The following is a 25353-nucleotide window of genomic DNA, read 5'->3' on the forward strand; positions in this document are numbered from 1 at the left end:
GTTAAGTTAATGTTGACATTGCATCTGTATTTCAGTTAATGTTGAGGTGTAAGTTATGTCATAAAAAATTTATGCAATAAAAAGTTATGATGAAAAAGTCTGAATAGTATACAAGTAATACATAATATACGAAATCCATGATATACAAAAGATGTCTAAATAGGCACCCCACGGGCTATGTCTGCAGCCCGAGATAATCCAGTATAAATATCGCCATCTGAGTTTACCAAACCCATGAGGTTATCCATAATAACTACAATCATCTGAAGACGCTACTGGGCATCGACATCAGTTGCAGGAGGCGGCAACGACACGTTATCAACAGGTACCCCAACACTAGAAGGCCCCGCATCAGCAGTAGGTGGGATGATGCGAGGGTGTGATACAGTGAGATACCACTATAAGTAACCATCCTCACACTCCGATGGGTGTTGAACCTTAACTGCCTGATCTCTAATGGCACTGTAACATCCTAATTTTCCATACCTTAAATAATATATATGATTATAATTGAGACTTTAACATCGCTAATTATTACAAACTAAACATTGAAACTAGCCGCTATAATAATTAATTTATCAACTAATTACTCTTTATTTTATTATTAATATTATTATTCAATTTGAATATCATCGTTTTATTTTACAAACTAAACTTTGAAATTAGTCATTTAAATACTTAATTTTAAGTTAATTAATTATCCATATTATTTTTTTATTATATTATTTGATTTGAATATCACTATTTTACTCTACAAACTAATAATAACCTTAAGTTAATAAATGTATTAAATAATTACCCTTGTTATTATTATTATTATTATTATTATTATTGTTATTATTATTATTATTATTATTATTATTATGATACTTATCCTTTCATTTTATAAAAGAAATATATTTTATTTTACTATTAATATTTTACATGATCATATGTCATGAAATAGTAGAAAAATCAAACTTTCACACATTTCTCACCAACTATTTTCACAAAGTCATATTAGAACACCTATAAAACTATTCATGCAAGACTTGTAAATATTTGACAAAGACATATTTACTAGCAAGAGTTGAAAAGTTAGAAAGCATGGGCAAAAGGAGATAAATTTACATTATTTTAATATCTTACAACTAGTATAAATAGGGGTCTTTCTCACCCCATTTTCATTCATTCACAAATCATCTTTCTTACCTCTTCATTTCCTTCTTTCTCTAGTTTCTTCATATAGAAATATTAGTTTTAGTTGTCGAAGTTTTCACGGTGTCGGTTTGTAGTTTTTAGAGTTATTTTGGGGTCAAAGTTCTTCTAAAGTTTTAAAGGAGTTTGATACGTCAAAGTTCTGCTCAAATCATTTTCATAAGTAACCGGTAAGTCGTTATAATTTAATTATTTTAATTATTTTATTTATATAAAGGTTATTTTAAGATGTTGATTTAAATTTCCGTTAAGACATTGAGATATTGAACTTATAAAGTCCAAGATAAGTTCTACCATTTTAAGTTGTTATAATGCCCAAGTATTATTATAAAATTAAAATGTTATTAGGAATACACTCTTGATAATTTTCTAAAATAAACAAATCCAAACAGGAGTATAGTCTAATTTATACTTGAGTTTAATAACGATTTAAATATAGTGGAGGTTATGATTAAATATTTTAAATAAATAAATATCTTAATTTGTAACGGGATTATGTTTATTTAACCGTAAATTATATTCTAATTATTTTATAAATTTCGTACAATTCAACGGTTATCGTAAATTAGGTTCTGGGCAAACATCAGAGAAAACGCTCGTGGACTTTCAACAACGATCAACAACAAAAGGTGGGGGCAAGGTCTCGTATACGTTGGGACGGTTAGCATAAAATAGTTTAATATATATATGTGGGTAGTGGTGACCCAAGCCCTACCAGCGATAAATAAGTAAGGAGAGCCTATTCTCGAATAATGATTTTCCCAAATCACTAAGCGAGGTTATGCCGACCTTAATTATTTATCATAAGAATGATCTATGATAATTTGAGGTTGTATTGTGCTTACATTGTTTGATTAATTGTCTAATTGTTTATTTTATTTATACTTGAATGATTGTGATTGATAGACTAAGAAAATGATCTATTAAGGAGAGAAACAACAACATTGATTGGACATTAAGTGTTAGATCCCCAATGAAATAAGGGAAGTTGGATACATTGGGTAGTTGTATTCGGTTGGATTCTGGCTAAGGATAAGACTTGGTCGACCATGTCCTTTACGGTCCACCTCTCTTACCTGGGAAGTCAACCATACATTATTCACTGTATAAACTGAACTAGTTATATAGAGACAAGGATCACACCAAGGAGAAATAGACAAGACATTTAATGGATTTGGTACTCAACTGAAGTAATGAGATAATAACTATGACCTGAAAGGTTAATACGATATTTCCCAAATATTAACTAAATACTTATAGTTGAGCGTTGCTACAAAATGATTGAGTGATCATATAGACCTGCATTGAGGAATGTATAAGTCCACTGCCGTGCGGTATGGGACGTACGAGGTTGATCAGTCGCCTACAATTCCGACGGGGATTATTATTTATGCATGCTAGGCAAGACGAGAGTCTTGGCCTGAATCCTCGGGGACGATCGACTTATAACACCTGGACTCCATGTGAAGTTAGGTGGCGTAGCTCTTGGTAATTGGGAGTACGTTGGTGGCATGTGGTCTTGTGATATCTGATCTTGGTAAATGGGATAGGTATCCTTGACAGCGTTTAGTGGCCTGAGTCAGCATATAGTTCAAGGATGCATCAGAATAAATACTTATAGAGTATAGGTAAATATGGGATAAAGATGCGCTTGTTCGAATAATTGTGGTTGTCATGTATATATATTACTATTTTACATCCTATTCCCACTTTTAAACTTGTACGTAAATCTTAGCCCTGTATTCTTTTTGTCTTGCATCTTTGGATTGATCTATGGCGATCAGGCGACGAGCTAGACCCTTTAGGAGGGAAGGCTATGGAGTGACAGATTACGATAATGTCAAGGCTGAAGGTTGCTAGCGTTTTGTCAAACGCTTATCACATCGTTACTAGTACGTAATATTATATACAGTCAGTATAAGTGTCAGTCATGTTGGACTTGGGGGGGTCCTTCTGTTAAGCTTTCTTTTGATTTTCTTCATGTACTTTTATTTTAAGTTTTATCTACGTGGCAAGGCCACTAGTCTTAACGGTATCAAACTTTATGTAAAACATATTTGAAGCATATATATGTGAAGTAGTATATTTTAATTAATTCAGTCTTGTTATTTAAAAAAAAAATTTTAAATTTTCTGTATTTTATTTTAGAATTTCACTAATGGGACATAGGCTGTCTCATTTAATGGTATCAGAGCTGGTCGATTCAGCTCGGACCGTAAGTGTCTAGAGTTATACTGACTGTATCAAGTTGGATTCCAAACAGGATGATAACTTTTCTTTTGTGCGTTGAGTCTTCCTTTTGATAGTCTTCTAATATATTGATCTAGGAAGCATCTTTAACACACTTAACTTATTCTTCTTTCTTTTTTTCCCCCAACGGTCACAAACCCAACGGTAACGTAACGGACACTTCACAAAATTCACTATATAAATACTTCACACCTATTCATTATTTTCATATCAATTTCAAAGTACTTATCCATACCTTACAAATGGCTAAATGTTTTCTTTTATTCATCACTCTTCTTGTCATTATCTTGTTTCTTATTGGTATTATCAAGCATGAAGAATTAGGTAAAGATTTCGTAGCAATAATGATAATTATAGTGCTACCATTACTAGTCTTAGCTTGGTTTATTAATAGAGGTTTTTAAATGAAACATGGTCATGGTTTTTGTAATCGTTGTTATTGAATAAATTGATATGCTTTTGTTTATACACTAAATATTGATTATCTTTGCCAAAATTCTAGATATAACCATAACTAACGTTAAGCATTAATTCAACATATTAAACATAACATTGCATGTGAGAGAATTGACAAAATCCTTATCAATGAATCATTCAGTGGGATATAAATATACATATTTATTATGTTCTTTATGTCTTGTGGATGATTGAACCTAATAACTTATCCTTTTCAGGAAGTTATGGTTCAGAACGCCAGAAACGTGAGGCGTGGTAGGAGTGCTGGTAGAGGTGCTAGTAGAGGTGTAGGTAGGAATGTGAGTGGTGAAGCTACTCCCGAAGGAGTAGCTAACATCCCCATAGGACGAGAAGATCATTCCCAAACTGGAACGAACTCTCAAGCTGACACTCGAGATGTTCGTGAACTTGCTGCGGCTGTGTTAGTTCAAACACAACAAAATGCTCAAATCCTGCAAATCACCCGTGATCATCAACTTTTTCAGCAACAACAAAGAGAAACTGTGCATGAAGATACGGGATTGAACTCGTTTCTGAAAGGTAAACCACCACAGTTTGGTGGTGACTTTAATCCGGAGGGTGCTGAGAAATGGTTGCAAGAGATAGAGAAGATATTCTCTTTCACTCACTGTAGAGAGAATAGAAGAGTCGGATATGCAACATTCATGCTGACAGGCGACGTTGAAGCCTGGTGGAGAGGAAAACATAGATTATTGGAAGAGGAAGGAAGAGAGATCAATTGGATCTTATTCAAAGAAGAATTTTTGGGGAAGTATTTTCCAAAGCTATGTAGGAAAGAGAAGGAGAGAGAATTCCAGAACCTGCGTCAAGGTATGATGACGGTGGGAGAGTATACTAGGAAGTTTGAATCCTTGCTAAAGTATTCTGAATTTTACCGCTTGCATCCAAGGGAAGAATGGATGTGTGAAAAGTATCAAGATGGATTGAAATATGATATCCAGAGGGCGGTTCTACCTCTGCATATTATGCGCTTTGGTGAGCTGATAGAAAGATGTTTGGAGTTGGAAGGAATTGACAATAGGAAGAATCAATATGGATCAGGAGTACCAACCCGAAACAACAATCACAAGGGCCATTTTAACCGAGGCCATGGAGGAAGGACCCAACAAGGGGGTAGGCCATATCAAAGGCCTACACCATATCATAACCAGGATTCTAGGAGGTTAATGTTCAAGTGTTACAGCTGTGGAGGGGCACATCTTAACAAAGATTGTCCAAATAGAAACATTGGAGCTTGTTTTCGTTGTGGTCAGAAGGGCCATTTTCTCAAAGATTGTCCCCAAGGACAAAACCAACCAACAAGCCAGAAGAGCATCCTAATAAACAATAACAATGTAGGGAGAGCAAGGAACGGAGGCCCAAATGTTGGTCAAGGACCTCAAAATCAGAACAAGCCAACCACAGGAAGAGTATTTGCAATTAGAGGAGCCGAGATCTCAAAGTCAGATGGGTTAATCCAAGGTATGTGTCTAATCGGAGATAAGTTGGTATCAGTATTATACGATTCAGGAGCTACGCATTCATTTATATCTACATCTTGTGCGAAGATTTTGGGATTTGAAATTGTTGATCTCAATAATAAGATGACCATTACAACTCCATCGGGGGAAAGAATGGTAACTTGTTCAGTCTGTGCAGACTGCCCTATAATTTTAGAAAATAGAAGATTCTTAGTAGATCTTATAGTACTCCCGCTAAAAGACCTAGATGTCATCTTAGGAATGGATTGGTTATCAGCCAACGATGTAATCTTGGGGTGCAAGAAGAAAATTTTAACGTTTGGAGAAGATAGTGGAGAAATCATAAAGGTGGAAACTCTCACCCAAAAATTTATGATGTTATTCTCTATGTCAGAAGGAGAAACCCCTAGTTTTGAAAATATTCCAGTGGTCTGCGAATTCCCGGAAGTTTTTCCAGAAGAGGTTCCAGGTTTACCACCGGTTAGGGAAGTGGAGTTTTCTATAGACTTGGTTCCAGGCACTGGACCAATTTCTATATCTCCTTATCGAATGTCACCCTCAGAGATGGCTGAGTTAAAGAAACAGTTAGACGAGATGTTAGAGAAGGAATTTATTAGACCGAGTGTATCGCCATGGGGAGCTCCAGTCTTGTTTGTTAAGAAGAAGGATGGTTCTTCTAGACTTTGTGTAGATTACAGACAACTTAATAAAGCTACTGTAAAAAAACAAGTATCCTTTGCCTAGAATCGATGACTTGATGGACCAGTTAAAGGGAGCATCGATATTCTCGAAGATTGACTTGAAGTCTGGATATCATCAGATTAGGGTGAAGGAGGATGATATTCCAAAAACAGCTTTCAGATCCCGTTATGGGCACTATGAGTACTTAGTGATGCCATTTGGTTTGACTAATGCTCCAGCAGTATTCATGGATTACATGAATAGGATCTTTAGGTCGTACTTAGATCATTTTGTTGTAGTTTTCATTGATGACATTTTGATTTATTCCAAGAATGAGGTAGAGCATGAAGAACATTTGAGAATTGTGCTACAAATATTAAAGGACCGCCAATTGTACGCGAAATTCTCGAAATGTGAATTTTGGTTGAAGGAGGTACAATTTCTTGGTCATGTTATCAGTAAAGAAGGTATTGCAGTAGACCCGAGTAAAGTCGAAGCAGTAACAAAATGGGAAAGTCCAAAGAATGTTGGTGAGATTCGAAGTTTTCTTGGACTAGCTGGATATTATCGGAGGTTCATTGAAGGATTCTCAAAGATCGCTTTGCCTATGACTCAGTTAACGAGGAAGGGTAAGAACTTTGAATGGACAAAAGAGTGTGAAGAAAGTTTTCAGAAGTTGAAGGAGAGATTGACTTCATCACCAATACTCATCTTACCGGACCCATTAGGACGATTCGATGTGTATTGCGATGCGTCATACCAAGGTCTTGGTTGTGTGTTGATGCAAGAAAGGAAAGTGATAGCTTATGCATCAAGACAGTTGAAGGTGCACGAGAGAAACTACCCAACTCACGACTTAGAGTTAGCAGCAATTGTGTTTGCCTTAAAAATTTGGAGGCATTATCTTTATGGATCAAAGTTCAATGTGTTAAGTGATCACAAAAGCCTGAAGTATTTATTTGACCAGAAAGATCTAAACATGAGACAAAGGCGTTGGATGGAATTTTTAAAGGACTACGATTTTGAGTTACAATATCATCCAGGAAAGGCCAATGTTGTAGCAGACGCCTTGAGTCGAAAGACACTTCATGTGTCTGCAATGATGTTGAAGGAAGAAGAGTTGATTAACCAATTTGTGGATTTAAACTTAGGAGTACATCACAGTGAAGGAAGTATGTTCATAGGCACTATTGTCGTGTCTAATGAATATCTAAAATGGATCAAAGATGAACAACAACTTGATGACCAATTAATGAATATAAAGGAAACTATCAAAGATGGTCAAAATGGGGATTTTAACATAAGGAGTGACGGAATCCTAAGGTTTGGAGAAAGGTTGTGTATACCTCAAAACCAGGAGATTCGAAAGTTGATCTTGGAAGAAGGCCACAAAAGTAAGATGAGTTTTCATCCAGGAGCCACAAAGATGTATCAAGATTTGAAGAAAATGTTTTGGTGGTTTGGAATGAAGAAGGATATAGCAGAGTATGTTCAAAGTTGTTTGATATGTCAGAAGGCAAAGATTGAACATCAAAGGCCAGCTGGATTATTACAACCTTTAGACATTCCGGAGTGGAAGTGGGATGGAATAGCTATGGATTTTGTAACTGCTTTGCCCAAAACTCAGAAGAAGCATGATGCAATTTGGGTAATCATTGATAGGTTGACAAAGAGTGCACATTTCATTCCCATCAACCAAACGTTTAGCTTAGAGAGACTAGCTCAAATATATGTAAAGGAAATTGTTAGATTACATGGGATACCTATAAGTATAGTCAGTGATAGAGATCCCAGATTCACATCAAAGTTTTGACGTCAGTTGCATTTAGAGCTAGGAACCAAACTAAGGTTAAGTTCGGCTTATCATCCCCAAACAGATGGCCAATCAGAAAGGACAATTCAGTCGTTAGAAGATCTGCTAAGAGCGTGTACTCTTGAACACAAAGGAAGTTGGGATGAGTTCTTACCATTGATTGAGTTTACTTACAACAATAGCTTTCACTCAAGTATTGGCATGGCTCCATATGAAGCATTGTATGGACGAAGGTGTCGAACGCCTTTATGTTGGTATGAAGTTGGAGAAAATAAAATATTGGGTTCAGAATTTGTGCAACAAACAACAGACCAGGTTAAGCTTATTAGAGAAAAGATGAAAGCTGCACAGGATCGTCAAAAGAGTTATAGTGATAAAAGGAGAAGACCTTTGGAATTTGAGGCAGGAGATCACGTGTTCATTAGGGTAACTCCTAGAGCGGGAATCGCACGAGCAATCAAAACTAGGAAGTTAACACCAAGGTTTATCGGGCCTTTTCAAATTCTACGACGGATTGGACCTGTAGCATACCACATTGCTTTGCCGCCAAACATGTCTAATCTTCATGACGTATTCCATGTATCACAACTAAGGAAGTATTATCCTGACCCTTCACATGTCATTGAGCCTGAAAGTGTGGAACTTAGAGATAACCTAGAATATGAGGCTTTACCTGTCAAAATTTTAGATCATCGAATTAAGGAACTTCGTGGAAAGCAGATACCATTGGTTAGAGTTTTGTGGGATGATGTAACTGGTGATTCTACCTGGGAAAGAGAAGAGGACATGCGTCAAAAGTATCCACATATGTTTTAGGTACGTTAAATTTCGAGGACGAAATTTCTTTTAAGGGGGGTGGTAATGTAACATCCTAATTTTCCATACCTTAAATAATATATATGATTATAATTGAGACTTTAACATCGCTAATTATTACAAACTAAACATTGAAACTAGCCGCTATAATAATTAATTTATCAACTAATTACTCTTTATTTTATTATTAATATTATTATTCAATTTGAATATCATCGTTTTATTTTACAAACTAAACTTTGAAATTAGTCATTTAAATACTTAATTTTAAGTTAATTAATTATCCATATTATTTTTTTATTATATTATTTGATTTGAATATCACTATTTTACTCTACAAACTAATAATAACCTTAAGTTAATAAATGTATTAAATAATTACCCTTGTTATTATTATTATTATTATTATTATTGTTATTATTATTATTATTATTATTATTATTATTATTATTATGATACTTATCCTTTCATTTTATAAAAGAAATATATTTTATTTTACTATTAATATTTTACATGATCATATGTCATGAAATAGTAGAAAAATCAAACTTTCACACATTTCTCACCAACTATTTTCACAAAGTCATATTAGAACACCTATAAAACTATTCATGCAAGACTTGTAAATATTTGACAAAGACATATTTACTAGCAAGAGTTGAAAAGTTAGAAAGCATGGGCAAAAGGAGATAAATTTACATTATTTTAATATCTTACAACTAGTATAAATAGGGGTCTTTCTCACCCCATTTTCATTCATTCACAAATCATCTTTCTTACCTCTTCATTTTCTTCTTTCTCTAGTTTCTTCATATAGAAATATTAGTTTTAGTTGTCGAAGTTTTCACGGTGTCGGTTTGTAGTTTTTAGAGTTATTTTGGGGTCAAAGTTCTTCTAAAGTTTTAAAGGAGTTTGATACGTCAAAGTTCTGCTCAAATCATTTTCATAAGTAACCGGTAAGTCGTTATAATTTAATTATTTTAATTATTTTATTTATATAAAGGTTATTTTAAGATGTTGATTTAAATTTCCGTTAAGACATTGAGATATTGAACTTATAAAGTCCAAGATAAGTTCTACCATTTTAAGTTGTTATAATGCCCAAGTATTATTATAAAATTAAAATGTTATTAGGAATACACTCTTGATAATTTTCTAAAATAAACAAATCCAAACAGGAGTATAGTCTAATTTATACTTGAGTTTAATAACGATTTAAATATAGTGGAGGTTATGATTAAATATTTTAAATAAATAAATATCTTAATTTGTAACGGGATTATGTTTATTTAACCGTAAATTATATTCTAATTATTTTATAAATTTCGTACAATTCAACGGTTATCGTAAATTAGGTTCTGGGCAAACATCAGAGAAAACGCTCGTGGACTTTCAACAACGATCAACAACAAAAGGTGGGGGCAAGGTCTCGTATACGTTGGGACGGTTAGCATAAAATAGTTTAATATATATATGTGGGTAGTGGTGACCCAAGCCCTACCAGCGATAAATAAGTAAGGAGAGCCTATTCTCGAATAATGATTTTCCCAAATCACTAAGCGAGGTTATGCCGACCTTAATTATTTATCATAAGAATGATCTATGATAATTTGAGGTTGTATTGTGCTTACATTGTTTGATTAATTGTCTAATTGTTTATTTTATTTATACTTGAATGATTGTGATTGATAGACTAAGAAAATGATCTATTAAGGAGAGAAACAACAACATTGATTGGACATTAAGTGTTAGATCCCCAATGAAATAAGGGAAGTTGGATACATTGGGTAGTTGTATTCGGTTGGATTCTGGCTAAGGATAAGACTTGGTCGACCATGTCCTTTACGGTCCACCTCTCTTACCTGGGAAGTCAACCATACATTATTCACTGTATAAACTGAACTAGTTATATAGAGACAAGGATCACACCAAGGAGAAATAGACAAGACATTTAATGGATTTGGTACTCAACTGAAGTAATGAGATAATAACTATGACCTGAAAGGTTAATACGATATTTCCCAAATATTAACTAAATACTTATAGTTGAGCGTTGCTACAAAATGATTGAGTGATCATATAGACCTGCATTGAGGAATGTATAAGTCCACTGCCGTGCGGTATGGGACGTACGAGGTTGATCAGTCGCCTACAATCCCGACGGGGATTATTATTTATGCATGCTAGGCAAGACGAGAGTCTTGGCCTGAATCCTCGGGGACGATCGACTTATAACACCTGGACTCCATGTGAAGTTAGGTGGCGTAGCTCTTGGTAATTGGGAGTACGTTGGTGGCATGTGGTCTTGTGATATCTGATCTTGGTAAATGGGATAGGTATCCTTGACAGCGTTTAGTGGCCTGAGTCAGCATATAGTTCAAGGATGCATTAGAATAAATACTTATAGAGTATAGGTAAATATGGGATAAAGATGCGCTTGTTCGAATAATTGTGGTTGTCATGTATATATATTACTATTTTACATCCTATTCCCACTTTTAAACTTGTACGTAAATCTTAGCCCTGTATTCTTTTTGTCTTGCATCTTTGGATTGATCTATGGCGATCAGGCGACGAGCTAGACCCTTTAGGAGGGAAGGCTATGGAGTGACAGATTACGATAATGTCAAGGCTGAAGGTTGCTAGCGTTTTGTCAAACGCTTATCACATCGTTACTAGTACGTAATATTATATACAGTCAGTATAAGTGTCAGTCATGTTGGACTTGGGGGGGTCCTTCTGTTAAGCTTTCTTTTGATTTTCTTCATGTACTTTTATTTTAAGTTTTATCTACGTGGCAAGGCCACTAGTCTTAACGGTATCAAACTTTATGTAAAACATATTTGAAGCATATATATGTGAAGTAGTATATTTTAATTAATTCAGTCTTGTTATTTAAATTTTTTTTTTTAAATTTTCTGTATTTTATTTTAGAATTTCACTAATGGGACATAGGCTGTCTCAGGCACGACCGGAGCTTATGAAGTTACTCTGAAACCACCAATCAATGCGCATGTGGTATATTTGGAACTGGTCGTGTGATACTCTGAACATAACCATACTGTCTCAGACACCTCTCAAGCAATTCTCTAGCAACCATGGTCTCCCACCGCATATAACCTGAATACAATGATGACTCCTCGAACTCACATTGGACTCTATGACCAGTGTATGGTGTCCAAACGATATCATCTAAAGTCAGTGCATCGAGCTTCCTCCTATACTCAACAACACCACTGGGATGTGTTTGCCTCGCCTTCCATCTCTTCGCCCGTGGGTACCCCACTAGGCAATGTTGCACCCTCTTGTCACAGATGCTAGGGAAATGCTCGTATATCCAACAATGATATCAAAACAGAGAGACAACACATAAAAAATAAGAAATTTTATTCGTAACAATAAATAAGAAATCAACAACAACTAATAATTTCAAGTTTACCTGTCACAGACTCAAACAGCCAGCAAGCTGTTTGGTCTCAAAGACCGTCACCACTCCAAGGGTTGTATACAAAAGTTCCAATGCAACACACCCTAGGCCCAATTGGTGTCCTCGATCCTACTGAAGAGGCACATGTACCGGACATCAATATAAACACCAGACTTTTCTATAAAGAGAGTACATGTTACTATATGTAGCATGTACACCTTAGCGACATCCTCATAACTCCCAGCCACTACAAGGTCGTTGTACGTCTTCTAAAGCCAAGACATACGAAGATGTGCACCCTTGTTGACGCCAAACTCCTCCTGCACTGCCGCATCAGACACTCCTAATATTCTTGCAAGAGTATGACATGAAAGGGACATGCTGACTACGAGAGTCGTCCAAAATCTGTCGCCAATGAGGAGACATCATCCAAAGTGATGGTTATCTCCCCAAACGGAAGATGAAATGAAGATGTCTCCTTGTGCCATCTCTCAACAAAAGCACTAATTAGTGGAGCGCCAAGCATGTCGAGGAAGTTGTGGGAAAAATCAAGCAACTGGAAGTCATGTATAATCCGGCTGACCTACTCAGGCATCAGAATCTTCGGGAAGTCTTTCATCTTTGACCCATGCGACGTCACCTTCATTGTGGGATGCTCTTGTGACAAACAAATACAAACAAATTGGCATTTAACTTTCATGTCACACTAATAAATAAATTAGAGTCAAACATAAAAGACATATACCTCTCCCTGTCATAGTCGTAATGCCACGTGGTCAGCATACTCGATAACCACTGACCGGTCAATGGGTCCTCTATAGAATCCTCCATCAGTGTGCACAAATGGCTCGGTTGAAAGGGATGTAACCTCTGTGTCAGGAATAATAGATGAGACCAAATTAACAACATCAACATCTGGTTGGACCACCCGAGCAACCTCCTCCAAATCAACCTCCTCAACAACAATCGGATCTGCAACCTCCTCAACCACTGAATCAACCACTCATCAACATCAGTAGCATCTATCACAACCTCATCTCTAGGCTGCTGTATTGATCATACCAGTCAGCGTCGAGTGCTACGAGGTGTCTGTAACTGACCCTGTTGAACCAACCGCTTCCGAGGTGAACCGGTTGAGGCCACTCGTCCAGCCCGTATCTGGAAAGACTCAACCTCAGCACCCCTGAAAGCCCTAGCCTGGTCTACCGCTCGAGCAACAACTCTCCTGCAATAATATCGTCTCTGCCTATGTGTTACACTACAAAAGAAGGAAAAGTAAGAAAAAACAATATTAGCAACTACCAGAAATTTCATAATTTCCAATATAAAATAAAGTTTTGGTACATACCGAAAATTTCAAAATTTATGGTATAAATTCCCATGGTATATATATCAAAAATTTCAGAATTTCCGACACAAAACCAAATTTTTATAACTATCAAAAATTATGAAATTTCTAGTATATTCAATGAGATTTTGCATCGGAAATATTAAAAATTTTGATAAACATTTCATGAAAATACTGAAATTTTTGAAATTTTCAGTATATTCAATAAATTAAAATAATCATTTATGATTCACCCCTCTTTTTTTTTCCATTTATCATATAAGACAATAATATTGTTAAAGATTTCCTTAACATATTCGGTGGATGTAATGTCTCGTCTTAAATCATGAAAGTTTACTATAGCTCACATGTCTATATAAAACTAATAAAAAATTTATTTTTTCCTAAAGTATCTAACCAAATCCTTGTTAATTTTTATAATGTAAGACAAGACATTAAAATCATTGATCATATTAAGGCGACATTGAATGATGTATGTTATTGTGTTAACTGTTAAGTGATAATGAAGAAGAGGAGTGGTGAGTTTTAAATTTACTTCAATAGACAGAAAGGAAGATCGGTGTCATTGTATTTTCTCTTGACTTTGTCCGAAAATCTACGTTAGTGGAAACTTCTAAAGTCAATTGAAATTGAAAAACAGTTAAATATGCAACACATTCTAGACCTAGAGTGTTGAACAACTCAATAAATCAAGAATAAAGATTTCAAATCCAAAGAAGGGTTATACTGAGCAACATATATCAAGCTAAATTAAATTTATAATGAGAAATAATAAAATATTAATAATCATATAGAATTTTATGAAACTAATTAACTAAATATAACAATACATTTTTCTCACCATTAATTTGGTGTCAAGTTTTGATTTAATTGATGTCATAAAGGAATTATCAATGGTTGTATCCTAAAGTTCAAAATGCAAAAACATAATACTATAATTAGATTAAGGCTAGCTCCATATGTAAATATAGATTATATCTTTTTTTAATTAAAATTTTAATAATGACTAAATTTTCTTTTTACAAAATCGGTTAGTCAACTTATATTTACAATATTTTATTTAAACTATACATATATTCTAAATGAAATAATCATGTGAATTTGACACAAATAATGGTATATTTCTGCAATAGGGAATTGATACATCAGTGTTTATATTTTATACTTTTATAGGTTATTTTTATTATAGAAAAGCATATGTAGTTGAAGAATGTTTAGTGTATTCCTAAAAGATCCAAGCTCAGGTATAAGTTATGTATTTTTTTTTTTAAATATGATAATTAAATCTGGATTTGCGCATTACACAACTTGATAAAATAAACATAATTGTTAAGTAAAATACGTTAGCTTTAATATAGAAAATTGTATTCCATAGTTAACTTATATATATATATATATATATATATATATATATATATATATATATATATATATATATATATATATATATATTATATATATATATATATATATATATATATATATATATATATATATATATATATATTATTATATATATATATATATATATATATTAGTAGAAATTTATATTAAAGAATGAAATTATGTATATTAAAATTTCTCAATCATTTTTTTACAAAATAACAAAATAAGATTATGAATATGTAATAGCCAATACAAAATTTATTAAATGAAAAATAGCTAAAATGTAACTAAAATGAAGACAATATTATAATATATGTAATGAATCATTTAAAAGCACAAAGTTGGGTTTTTTTGTTTGTGTACAAATAAAGTTAGGATTTTTTTATTTGACGAAATAAAGTTGAAATTTTTATCGTAACTTTTTTACAGTTTTGATTGAAGAATTGTCTATTAAATTGTAATTAAAAATTATATTATGTATAAATGGAATTTATATTACAATTAAAATTTGGAAATTATTATTAAATAGTAACATAAATTTATAATTAAAAAATATGTATTACTGTAAAATCATAAGAAATATGTATTATTGTAAAATTATAAGAAATATGTATTAATGTAAATTATATGATAAATTTATAATTAAGAAATATGTATTAATGATAATTGAATTATGATTTCATTTCAATAATTATTTTCTGGCTCGGTATGAAAACCCAAACATGATGAAACTCACTCTAAGAGCATGCTTACCAAAATGTTCAGGCTTTATAGTCCTCACAATCAAGGGACTTGTAGTTAATCCTCACTCCCAAATGACCATATACTGATAGATATTGTCGGGTCATGAGAATGTACAAAGGATCACCACATCAAATTTAGGAGTAATCATACAAATAAAAAAGACACTACATCTTAATCCAAAATATTAAGGTGTTGAGTCTATGTGGCTTCTCACTTATAATTCGATGTGAGATTCATACTCATACTTGATATACTATATATACAATTCGATTATCCGGGTAAGACACAAAGTCACACGAGGATGGTTTTAACCATCCATATTATATAAAGATGAGCACAAGTTATTTCAGGTACTCTCCCATTCACACCCTCAAACTATTTTCTCACTCATTCATAGGGGTGACAAATAGGCATTTCGTTTCGTTTTCCCCAGTCCCGCATAAGTCCACAGAAAAACAGGGTAGGACAGACATTGTTAAGGGTGCAGGCCTAAAATCTTGACTCGCCCCACAAAATAATGAATATAGGCGGGGCTGCAGACATTGTACTTTTTAAGCCTAAAAATTGCAAAATTTATGCTAATATCTGCGTTCGCAAAATTTTAAAAAAATGGGACGAATATATTAGTGGATGCATGCCTAAAATCTTAACCCGCTCTGCAAAATAAATGTGGACAAAATGGGCATGCCCGACGTCCGACCCGTCTTGCAATTCCTGTTAAATGTAATTCATCTCAAGTTAGTTTCATTTGCATTTACATTTACATTTGCATTTGAATTTGAGTGTTCATTTAGTTTGGATTTGAATTTGAGTCGTTATATAAAAACCCAAATTGAATTTAATTTGTAATTGAATTAACAAATTGTGTGAATTGAGAAAGTTAGTTACAAAATTCATCTCTCTCTCTCTCTCTCTCTCTCTCTCTCTCTCCCTTCCTCCCTCCTCTCCCTCTCTCTCTTCCCTCTCTCTCTCTCTCTCTCTCTCTCTCTCTCTATCTATATATATATATATATATATATATATATATATATATATATATATATATATATATATATATATATATATATATATATATCAATTTTATGAAATTCTTCTGCACCAATGGAGGTTCATTATTGAACTTCAGTAATTGGTATCAAAGATTTGGTTCAATTCACAGGGAAACACGAGTGTAGTGAGGTGTGATTGATTTAGTTTCTGAAATTCACGTTAAATTGAAGTTCAAAATTGGATAGAATCACAATTCTTGATTCTCAGGGTTTGGGAAACACAAGTGTTGGTGAGAATTGAGTGATTTGCACAAGAACGAAGATGAACGATGAAAACGATAAGTTGAACACAAAGCTTCAAAGTATTCTACACAAAGAACTGGAATCGGTGGACGATTGCGATGCATGTGTTGTTTTGAACTCAAGATATTATTGATCTCATCAATGACGATTACACGTCAGTTGTAGAAAGTACAACAGAAACGCAAAGAAACGCGCAACGTGAAACAAGGAAGAAGGATTAGAAGACGTTGCTTTATATCCATCAGTGTGTGGATATGAAGGTGTTTGAGAAAATTGTTGATTCAACGACGGAGAAGACGACGTGGGATACACTGGTACAGTGCTATGGTGGTGACGCATCAGTGAAGAAAGTAAAGTTGCATTCCCTACACATACAATATGAAAATCTCAACATGAAGAACAATGAGAAGGCGTCTGATTAAATCTCCAGAGTGATTGTGGTAACTTGTGGAGAAATGCTCTCTAAACAAGTAATGTATTAAGATCACTTACTCCTTAGTTTGATTACATAGTTGTAGCCATAGAACACTCTAAAGACACTAGCAAAATGAGAATTGAAGAGCTTTAGAGTAGTTTAGAGGCACACGAGTTGCATCTGACTGAAAGAAGCTCTGAAAAGAAGATAGAATAGGCTCTAAAAGCTCAGAGTCTGTCAGCTTCTTTTGGCAAGAAGAACCAGAAGCAATCATGACTAGAGAACAAGAAAAAGTATGGTGGTGTTCAAAATCCAGAACTCTCCAATTCTAATAAGAAACATCAAAATGTTCAAAAGGTAAATGAGAAGTTTGACAAGAGAAAGGTTCAGTGCTATAATTGCAACAAGTTTGGCCATTTTGCTGCTGATTGCTGGTCAAACAAGGTTAGTAAGGGTGAAGAAGACAACATAGTCATAGGAGTATCTAATGATGAACATGTGTTATTAATGGCATATGAGAACGAAGGTGGATCAATGGTAGACTGGTGGTATGTGGACATTGGCTTCTCAATTCATCTAACTGGAAACAAACAATGATGGATTGATTTTGACTCTAGTTAAAGAACCAAGATTAGATGTGTTGATGATGAGTGTATGAATACTAAAGGAATGAGAAATGTCAGAGTTAAGTTGAATAGTGGCAAAATTGTATTGATCAATGATGTATGTTATGTTTCTAGCATGAAGAGAAATCTAATTAGTATAGGTCAACTGTAGGCATGGTAACGGGGGGGGGGGGGGGGGGGGGGGGGGGGTTCGATTTTTACCTCCCCTAAACCCAAATTTGAATCCTCAAACAATCCTTGTTCCCCGCCTCAAACCCAAATGGGGATGGGAAATTAAAACCCAAACCCGTTCCAAATGGGTTTGGGTATCCATGCCCTGCCACTATCCATTTAGTGAAATCAATTTTTTTAATAGAAATATTTATTTTTTTCAAATTAAATTACATCACAAACAATAAAATAAAACAATCTCAACTCATTCCATACATACATTTCAAATATTTTAAATAAAAAATACAAATCAAAATATCAAAACATTGACCACATATTTAATACTCTAAATTATCAAAACTAAATAATGATGTACATAATGAAATAAACGATGCGGGTTTGGGGTGGGTACTAGTACCCCCATTACCCGACCCGCCCCCATAGTTTGTAATGGGGGAAAATCCAAACTCAAACTCAAACCCGGTAAAAGCGGGTCTTCCCCGTCAACTTTAGGGAAGATTCAGATGGGTACTCGGAGTACGGGTTATGTTGTCATGCCTAGTCAGCTGATTCAAAAAGGTTTTTCTTGTAACCATGAAGGTCAATCTCTTGAAGTTATATAATTGTAATCAGAAGATGATTATGCAATATGAACTAGGAATAAACAAAACATTCAAGGTGAATGTTGCAACAACAGACACTCAATGCCTTAGTGAAAGAAGTGCTGAAGGGGAAAGTGAGTTGTGGAACAAGAGAATGAGGCATATGAACTACATAAGCTTAGGGAATCTGAGTTCAAAAAATATGGTACATGGAATTCCTAATATTGTGACACCAGGGAAATCATGTGATGTATGCATGAGAGGCTAACAACCAACATTGTCATTCTCATCAGAAATACCTTCAAGAGAAACTCATGTTTTAGGTATGGTGCATTCTGATGTATGTGGAAATTTTGAAGTACCTTCACTTGGAGGGATTAAGTATTTTGTGTCATTTATGGATGAGTTCACAAGAATTACAATGGTGGCACTCATTAAGTTCAAACATGAGGTGTTTTCTGAATTTGAGAAGTTCAAAGTGAAGGCTGAAAATCAAAGTGGACAAAGGTTGAAGATCCTTAGAACCGATGGTGGGGGTGAGCTCAAATCAACAGAGTTCAATAAGACTTATGAGGAACATGGTATTGAGCATGAGGTGTATGTTGCATACACTCAATAACATAATAGTCTTGCTGAAAGGAGAAATATAACTCTGCTTGACATGACAAAGAGCATGCTAAAGGAGAAGAATCTACCTAAGCAATTGTAGGGTGAAGAAATTGCCACTTCAGTAAATATGCTCAGCAGATGTCCAACAAATAAGTTAAAGGAAATGGTTTATATTTAGAAGTGGATTATAAGAAAGCAAAGTTTCAGCCATTTCAAGGTGTTTGGTTTAGTATGTTACAAACATATACCAAATGCTACTAGAAGGAAATTGGAAGACGGTAGCAAAGTCATATTACTTATAGGTTACCATAGTACATGTGATTATAAGCTCTATTGCATAGTCACCAAAAAAGTTGAAGTCAACAGAGATTCCATGGTAAAAGAATCAAAAGCATGGGATTTGAGCAAGTCTCGATCCAACTCAAGTGCAGTGTCAACACTAGAGTCTGATTCTGCCTCTAATGGAGATTCTGCCTCTGAAGGTGATTCTGACTCTGAAGAGAGTCTGAATCTGAAGATGACTCTAGCTCCAAAGGTAAGGCTGGCTCTGAAGGTGATTTTGACTCTGAAGGTGAGTTTGACTCTGATGGTGGACCTGACTCTAAAGGTGATCCAACCTCTGAAGGTGATTCAACCTCTAAAGGTGGTCCAACCTCTGAAGGTGGAGTTTCTGAAGTTGGTCCAACCTTTGAAGGTGGTCCTGCTTATGATGGTGAACTTGCACAATTCGAGAGACCATTGATAGTTAGACAGATACCAAGGAGACTTGCAGACTTTGAGTTGCTGCAAGATATTGAGATTGATTCTAAAAGGGAAGTCATACAAAGTGTCATGATGGTGGACTTTGAAGTTGTCAACATTAATGAGGCTCTAAAGAAGAAGGTTTGGGTGAATGCCATGAAGGAAGAACTTGAGGCCATTTAAATATACAAGACATGAGAATTGATTATTCTACCTCAGAACAAGAAATCCATCAGTGTGAGATGGGTTTTCAAGATAAAGCTGAAGCCAGATTGTTCAGTTGTGAATCATAAATCAAGGTTAGTAACTAGAGGATCCCTATAAAAGTCTATTTTAGACTACTTTGAGTTTTTTGTACCTTTAGCTAGACATGAAACCATAAGGTTGGTTATTATTATAGCTGCAAATAGGAATTGGCCTTTGATACATTTAGATATAAAGTCAGCTTTTCTAAATGGTCCATTGTAAGAAAAATTGTATGTGTTACAACCTCTTGGACTTGTGAAAGAAAACAAAGAAGAATGGTGTATAAATTGCATAAAGCTTTGTATGGTCTGAAACAAGCTTAAAGAGCTTTGTCGCAACCGGGATGGAGGTTACGAAACCGGACAGACTGAACAAGAGAATACCTTATTCAATCAAGAAAGAAGGAAGGAAAATCAGAAGAGTTGCCACCAAAATTTATTTTGAGTTCCTCTATCGGAGAGGAGAGGGGAAATAGTCAATAAAACCCTCGAAGGAAAAAGGTGCGCACCGGAAGTGCAAAGGTACATATAAAGAATCGGTCTTGCAACCAAGAATTGGTTTCGGAAGTCGGTTACGCAAGGGGAAGGTAGTAACACCCCTCACGTCCATGGTAATCCATGGGAACCATTTGGGTTTTCTACGTATGTGGGTATTTATCTGCTTATTTCTATTTATTCTTATTTGTAAAAAATGAGTGTGAAAGAGAGGGTTTTGGTTTTTTATTATTGTCCTCACTGTCGCAGCCTAAAATATAGTGTGCGAAAAACAACCGACGAGAAAGAAATGACAGAAGAGTCGCCACCATGCGTTATTTATCCCAAAGGAGGGAAAGGAAACGCTTGAAGTAAACCTAGAGAAAGGAAAGGAAAAGACAAGGTCTCTTAACCAAATCTTGGGTTCGGGAGTCGATTATGTGAAGGGAAGGTATTAGCACCCCTACGCATCCATAGTACTCTACGGGATCCACTCTTATTGTTCTTGTCTAAAGGGTGTGTGTAATATCTAATGTACTATTTACTAAAAGAGGGTCAAAAGGAAATGACTCGCACGGATGTCGCATCCACTGCATACGTATCTCATCTGAACATGAGAATCCGAGTCTTCGTAGCTCGGATACCTATGGGTTAAGGATAAGTGTGCTCGCTAAAACATCACGTCTTATGCCTACGTATCTCATCTGGAATGAGAATCAGAGCAAAACGTAGTTCAGCTAACTACGGGAACAAAGGTCTCGATTGCAACTAGGGCAAGAGAAAGGGAAAGGTCTCGATCGCAACGAGGGCGAGAGAAAAGAATCGCAACGAAAGCGAAAGCAAACAAAGATTAGTCACTAGTCATTAGTCAAACCCGGCAAGACATCGCATCTTGTGCCTACGCATCTCATCTGAACATGAGAATCAGAGTTGTCGTAGTTCGGCTACATAGGGGTTGCCATCTGAACATGGACTTACAAAGGAGGACACCAGTTGTGTCAAAGGAGAGTGAGCAATGTGTTCACGTCCTAGCAGTAGGTGTCGCAGCTCGCTGAATCGAGTCTTAGGCGGTTACCTCTTTGCAATAGAACGGACTACATGCCACAGGATCGGAGACGCTCGTAAAGGTCTAAAAATGGGGAAGCTCTGCCCTAGAGTTGTCATGCAATGTGGACCTATGTGTTAGGATTTACAAATGGGAACATCTACCTAATGTTAGCATGCGAAGTAATGAGGGAATTCTACCTATGTTTGTTGGAGTAAGCCCTAGAGGCCAATACTTTTGGTACTTGTATCGAATTATTTAAAGGCATTTTCTTTATTATGGTTGATTAATAAAGTCCCTAGAATAGATAGTCCGTTTAATGTATTAAGTGTGACTTAATCATGAGAACACATTAAACATAAGGGCACTATTCTTAAAGTATCCGTAGTCGAGCTTTAATGTGAAGTGGGATAACATTAAAGCATTAAGACTATTATGTTTGTAGACTGATGATCACATCTCATGGATCATGGATAAAGAGTTATCAAGTCTTAAACATAGGTATGAAAATTAGGAGTAATATTTATACCGGATTGACCCGCTATGAGAATACTATATAGAAAGTTATGCAAAGTGTCATAAGTTATTCTCATGGTGATAATAGTGTATACCACTCTTCGACCTGAAACCACTATGGATCCTAGATGTAGAGTCGAGTGCTTTGTTGCTGATCTAACGTTGTCCGTAACTGGATAACCATAAAGACAGTTGATGGGTACTCCACGAAGCATGCTGAGGGACATGAGTGTCCTAGATGGAATTTGCCAATCCTGCGTAACAGGATAAATGTCTATGGGCCCAATATTGAACTGGACAAGGGTGACACAGTCTATACCTTGTGTTCAATATAGACATAAGGGCAAAGGGGTAATTATACACATAATTATTATCACAGGAGGTTTTGTCAGATCACATGACATTTTCGTGACTTGGGTAGCAGTGATGTGTTGCTAGATACCGCTCACTGTTTATTATGTTAAATGCGTGATTTAATATAATTGCCAACGCCGCGAAAACCTATAGGGTCACACATAAAGGACGGATTGATGAGAGATAGAAACATCGTAAGGTACGGTGTACTTAAGCAGAATACGAAATATGGTAAGGTACCAAATACTTAAGTGATTTTGGCATATTATGAGATATAGGCCAAAATACACTTAAGTGGGCTTTTTGGCTTGAAGCCCACACAAGTGGTTCTATAAATAGAGCTCTTGTGCAGAAGCTTTGTATGGGAATACAACACAACTGAAGAGTTGGAATTTCGTATCTCTCTTTCTCTCACTCAAAGCCTTCATTCACAAACAGCTAGCACTGCGATTGAAGGAATCCGTTCGTGTGGACTGAGTAGAGACGTTGTCATCGTTCAACGTTCGTGATCGCCCCGTGGATCTGTATCAAAGGTTTTGATCATTATCAGAGATCTGCACCAAAGGTTTGAATCGCCATAAGAGGTAACGATTTTATCACTGATCATGCCCATTCGTAAGGATCACTAAATGGAGAAATTTTTAAATTCCGCTGCGCCTTGGATGGCAATTCTCCTACAATGTTATCATACAAAAGAATAAGGGAATTCTACCTATGTTATCATACAAAAGAATATGGGGATCCTACCTATGTTATCATACAAAAGGATATGGAAATCCTACCTATGTTATCATACAAAGGATTCTACCTAATGGGTGCTACCTAAACGAAATAAGAATCGACAAATGGAGCGAGGAGAGGAGTGGGGTAAAGGGTAGATGGCGATGCATGAAGCAATCGACTTACAAGGTTGATGGCGATGCATAAAGCAATCGACTTACAAGGTTGATGGCGATGCATAAAGCAATCGACTTACAAGGTAAATACATGCTGGTTCTATTAGGTTTTGAAAAAAATGATTACTCGACGTTGGATCGAGGTTCTGATCTTGTTTTGAAATGGTTATCAAATGTTCATTTTAATTCTTGTATTAACAGATGAATAAAGTGTGAAATAATAAATATTATACATTTCATGGGAGAGGGATACATTTGTTATGAATGGGGATTGTTCATGGCAATCAAACAATAATAATATATGCCTCATACATCATACAAGTAGGCAACAGTTATTAATCAGACATATAAGATATATAAACAAGTATATGATCAAGTCAAATAATCAAAGAATAAAATAATAAGACATTAAACAATGTATGACAAGTATAAACATGTTAAACAATCAAACAATAGAAGCATGGATGAAAGAAACAAGTGTAAAAAATATCAGATGAAATCAAACAAGTGAAACTATGCACACAAAGAGCCAATGAATAATTTAATCGGGAAATGATGCAAGGATCAAATAAAATTAAGATGAGAGGCCTCTAATATATGGCATATGAGATGAAGAAGGGAGGATCAAAAGATCTCTTCAATTGCCCTAAGCAATCCCTTAGTCAAACATCAATCATAAAAAAGTCAACTGAAAAGTCAAGTCAACTTAAAAATTATCAAATAAATAGTAAATTAACTCAATAAATTATGAAAAAATAAATTAAATGAGATGGGGTCAGGACATCATCATCCCCCAAAAAGATTTTAAAAATAATGTGAATTCGCATATGGTTAACCGGTTAACGCAAGGCAGAAAAGAATTTTCTAAAAATTTTCAAACAGTGTTAACCGGTTAACGCATATGGTTAACCGGTTAACGCAAGGAAAAATTCACCGGTTTGGCTAGAAAAAGTGCTTTGAAGTATCAAGTGTTGATACGAAAAACGACGTCAATTTTAAATGAATTGTTCATTAAAATTTTCGAGCAGGGGCGCTGACCGGGCAGCGGAACACCCGTTCCCGCTGTCCGGGCAGCGGACCCCCGGCTAACTCTGCGTAGTGTGATCGGTTGTCGAAATTTAATTTGATTTTAATTAATTAAAGGAATTAATAATAATAATAAAGTGTTTATTATTGTCTTGTGGTGATCGGTTATGGCCTTAGTTTTCCTTTGTTTTGTTTTGGGTTTTTAAAATACGACCTGCGCGTCGTGCCTCTCTCTTAATCTCCCAAATGTAACTTCTTTTCTCATCTCACTCCCTCGTATGTAAAACGAGTTTCTTTCATGTAATGTAATGGTATGAAGAAAGCAAAGAAGTCAGTGCCAAAGGAGGACAACCTTGAAGATCTTGCTTGGAGAAGCTTAGATCGTTGTAGGTTAGCTTAGGTTCTCTCATTGGCTTGGGAGAACAATTGCGCTAGGGGCCATAACTGTTTCATTTTGTATGTTGATGCATGTGAATGTATGTTGATGCATGTGAGAGACGGTTTATATGATAAACAAGCCGGTGAGATTAGAAAAATTGCAATTCCCTCAAAATAAATATTAAGTTTTAAGCTTTCCAAGTTTTAACACTCATCAAGACTAGTATCGAATAATGTAGGTTTCGCCTACGCGAGGTGCATGTTCTATATTAGTAAGGTGCGATGGGATAATTGTAATATCCAACTGTTAAAACAATGGGTCAAACTTAACTAAACAAATTATAATAAGATTATATATATGTTTAGAAGCATGAGTTGGGAATAA

General features: G+C 35.1%; 1 protein-coding gene and 2 long non-coding RNA genes across 3 annotated transcripts; all 3 read left to right on the plus strand.

The window, feature by feature from the left end:
- Positions 1 to 1158: 1158 nt before the first annotated feature.
- Positions 1159 to 3267, plus strand: LOC127084024 (uncharacterized). The gene is made up of 3 exons (XR_007788602.1): positions 1159 to 1367; positions 1767 to 1826; positions 2982 to 3267. It is a non-coding gene; the product is annotated as an uncharacterized LOC127084024 (long non-coding RNA).
- An 860-nt stretch (positions 3268 to 4127) lies between these two features.
- LOC127080273 (uncharacterized) lies at positions 4128 to 6128 on the plus strand. The gene has a single exon (XM_051020600.1). It carries the CDS (start codon positions 4128 to 4130, stop codon positions 6126 to 6128), a length of 2001 nt encoding a protein of 666 aa, XP_050876557.1.
- A 3324-nt stretch (positions 6129 to 9452) lies between these two features.
- LOC127084025 (uncharacterized) lies at positions 9453 to 11555 on the plus strand. Its single transcript, XR_007788603.1, has 3 exons — positions 9453 to 9650; positions 10050 to 10109; positions 11265 to 11555. It is a non-coding gene; the product is annotated as an uncharacterized LOC127084025 (long non-coding RNA).
- The last annotated feature ends 13798 nt before the right edge of the window (positions 11556 to 25353 follow it).

Source organism: Lathyrus oleraceus, chromosome 5, assembly GCF_024323335.1.
Source record: "Lathyrus oleraceus cultivar Zhongwan6 chromosome 5, CAAS_Psat_ZW6_1.0, whole genome shotgun sequence".
NCBI lineage: Eukaryota > Viridiplantae > Streptophyta > Magnoliopsida > Fabales > Fabaceae > Lathyrus > Lathyrus oleraceus.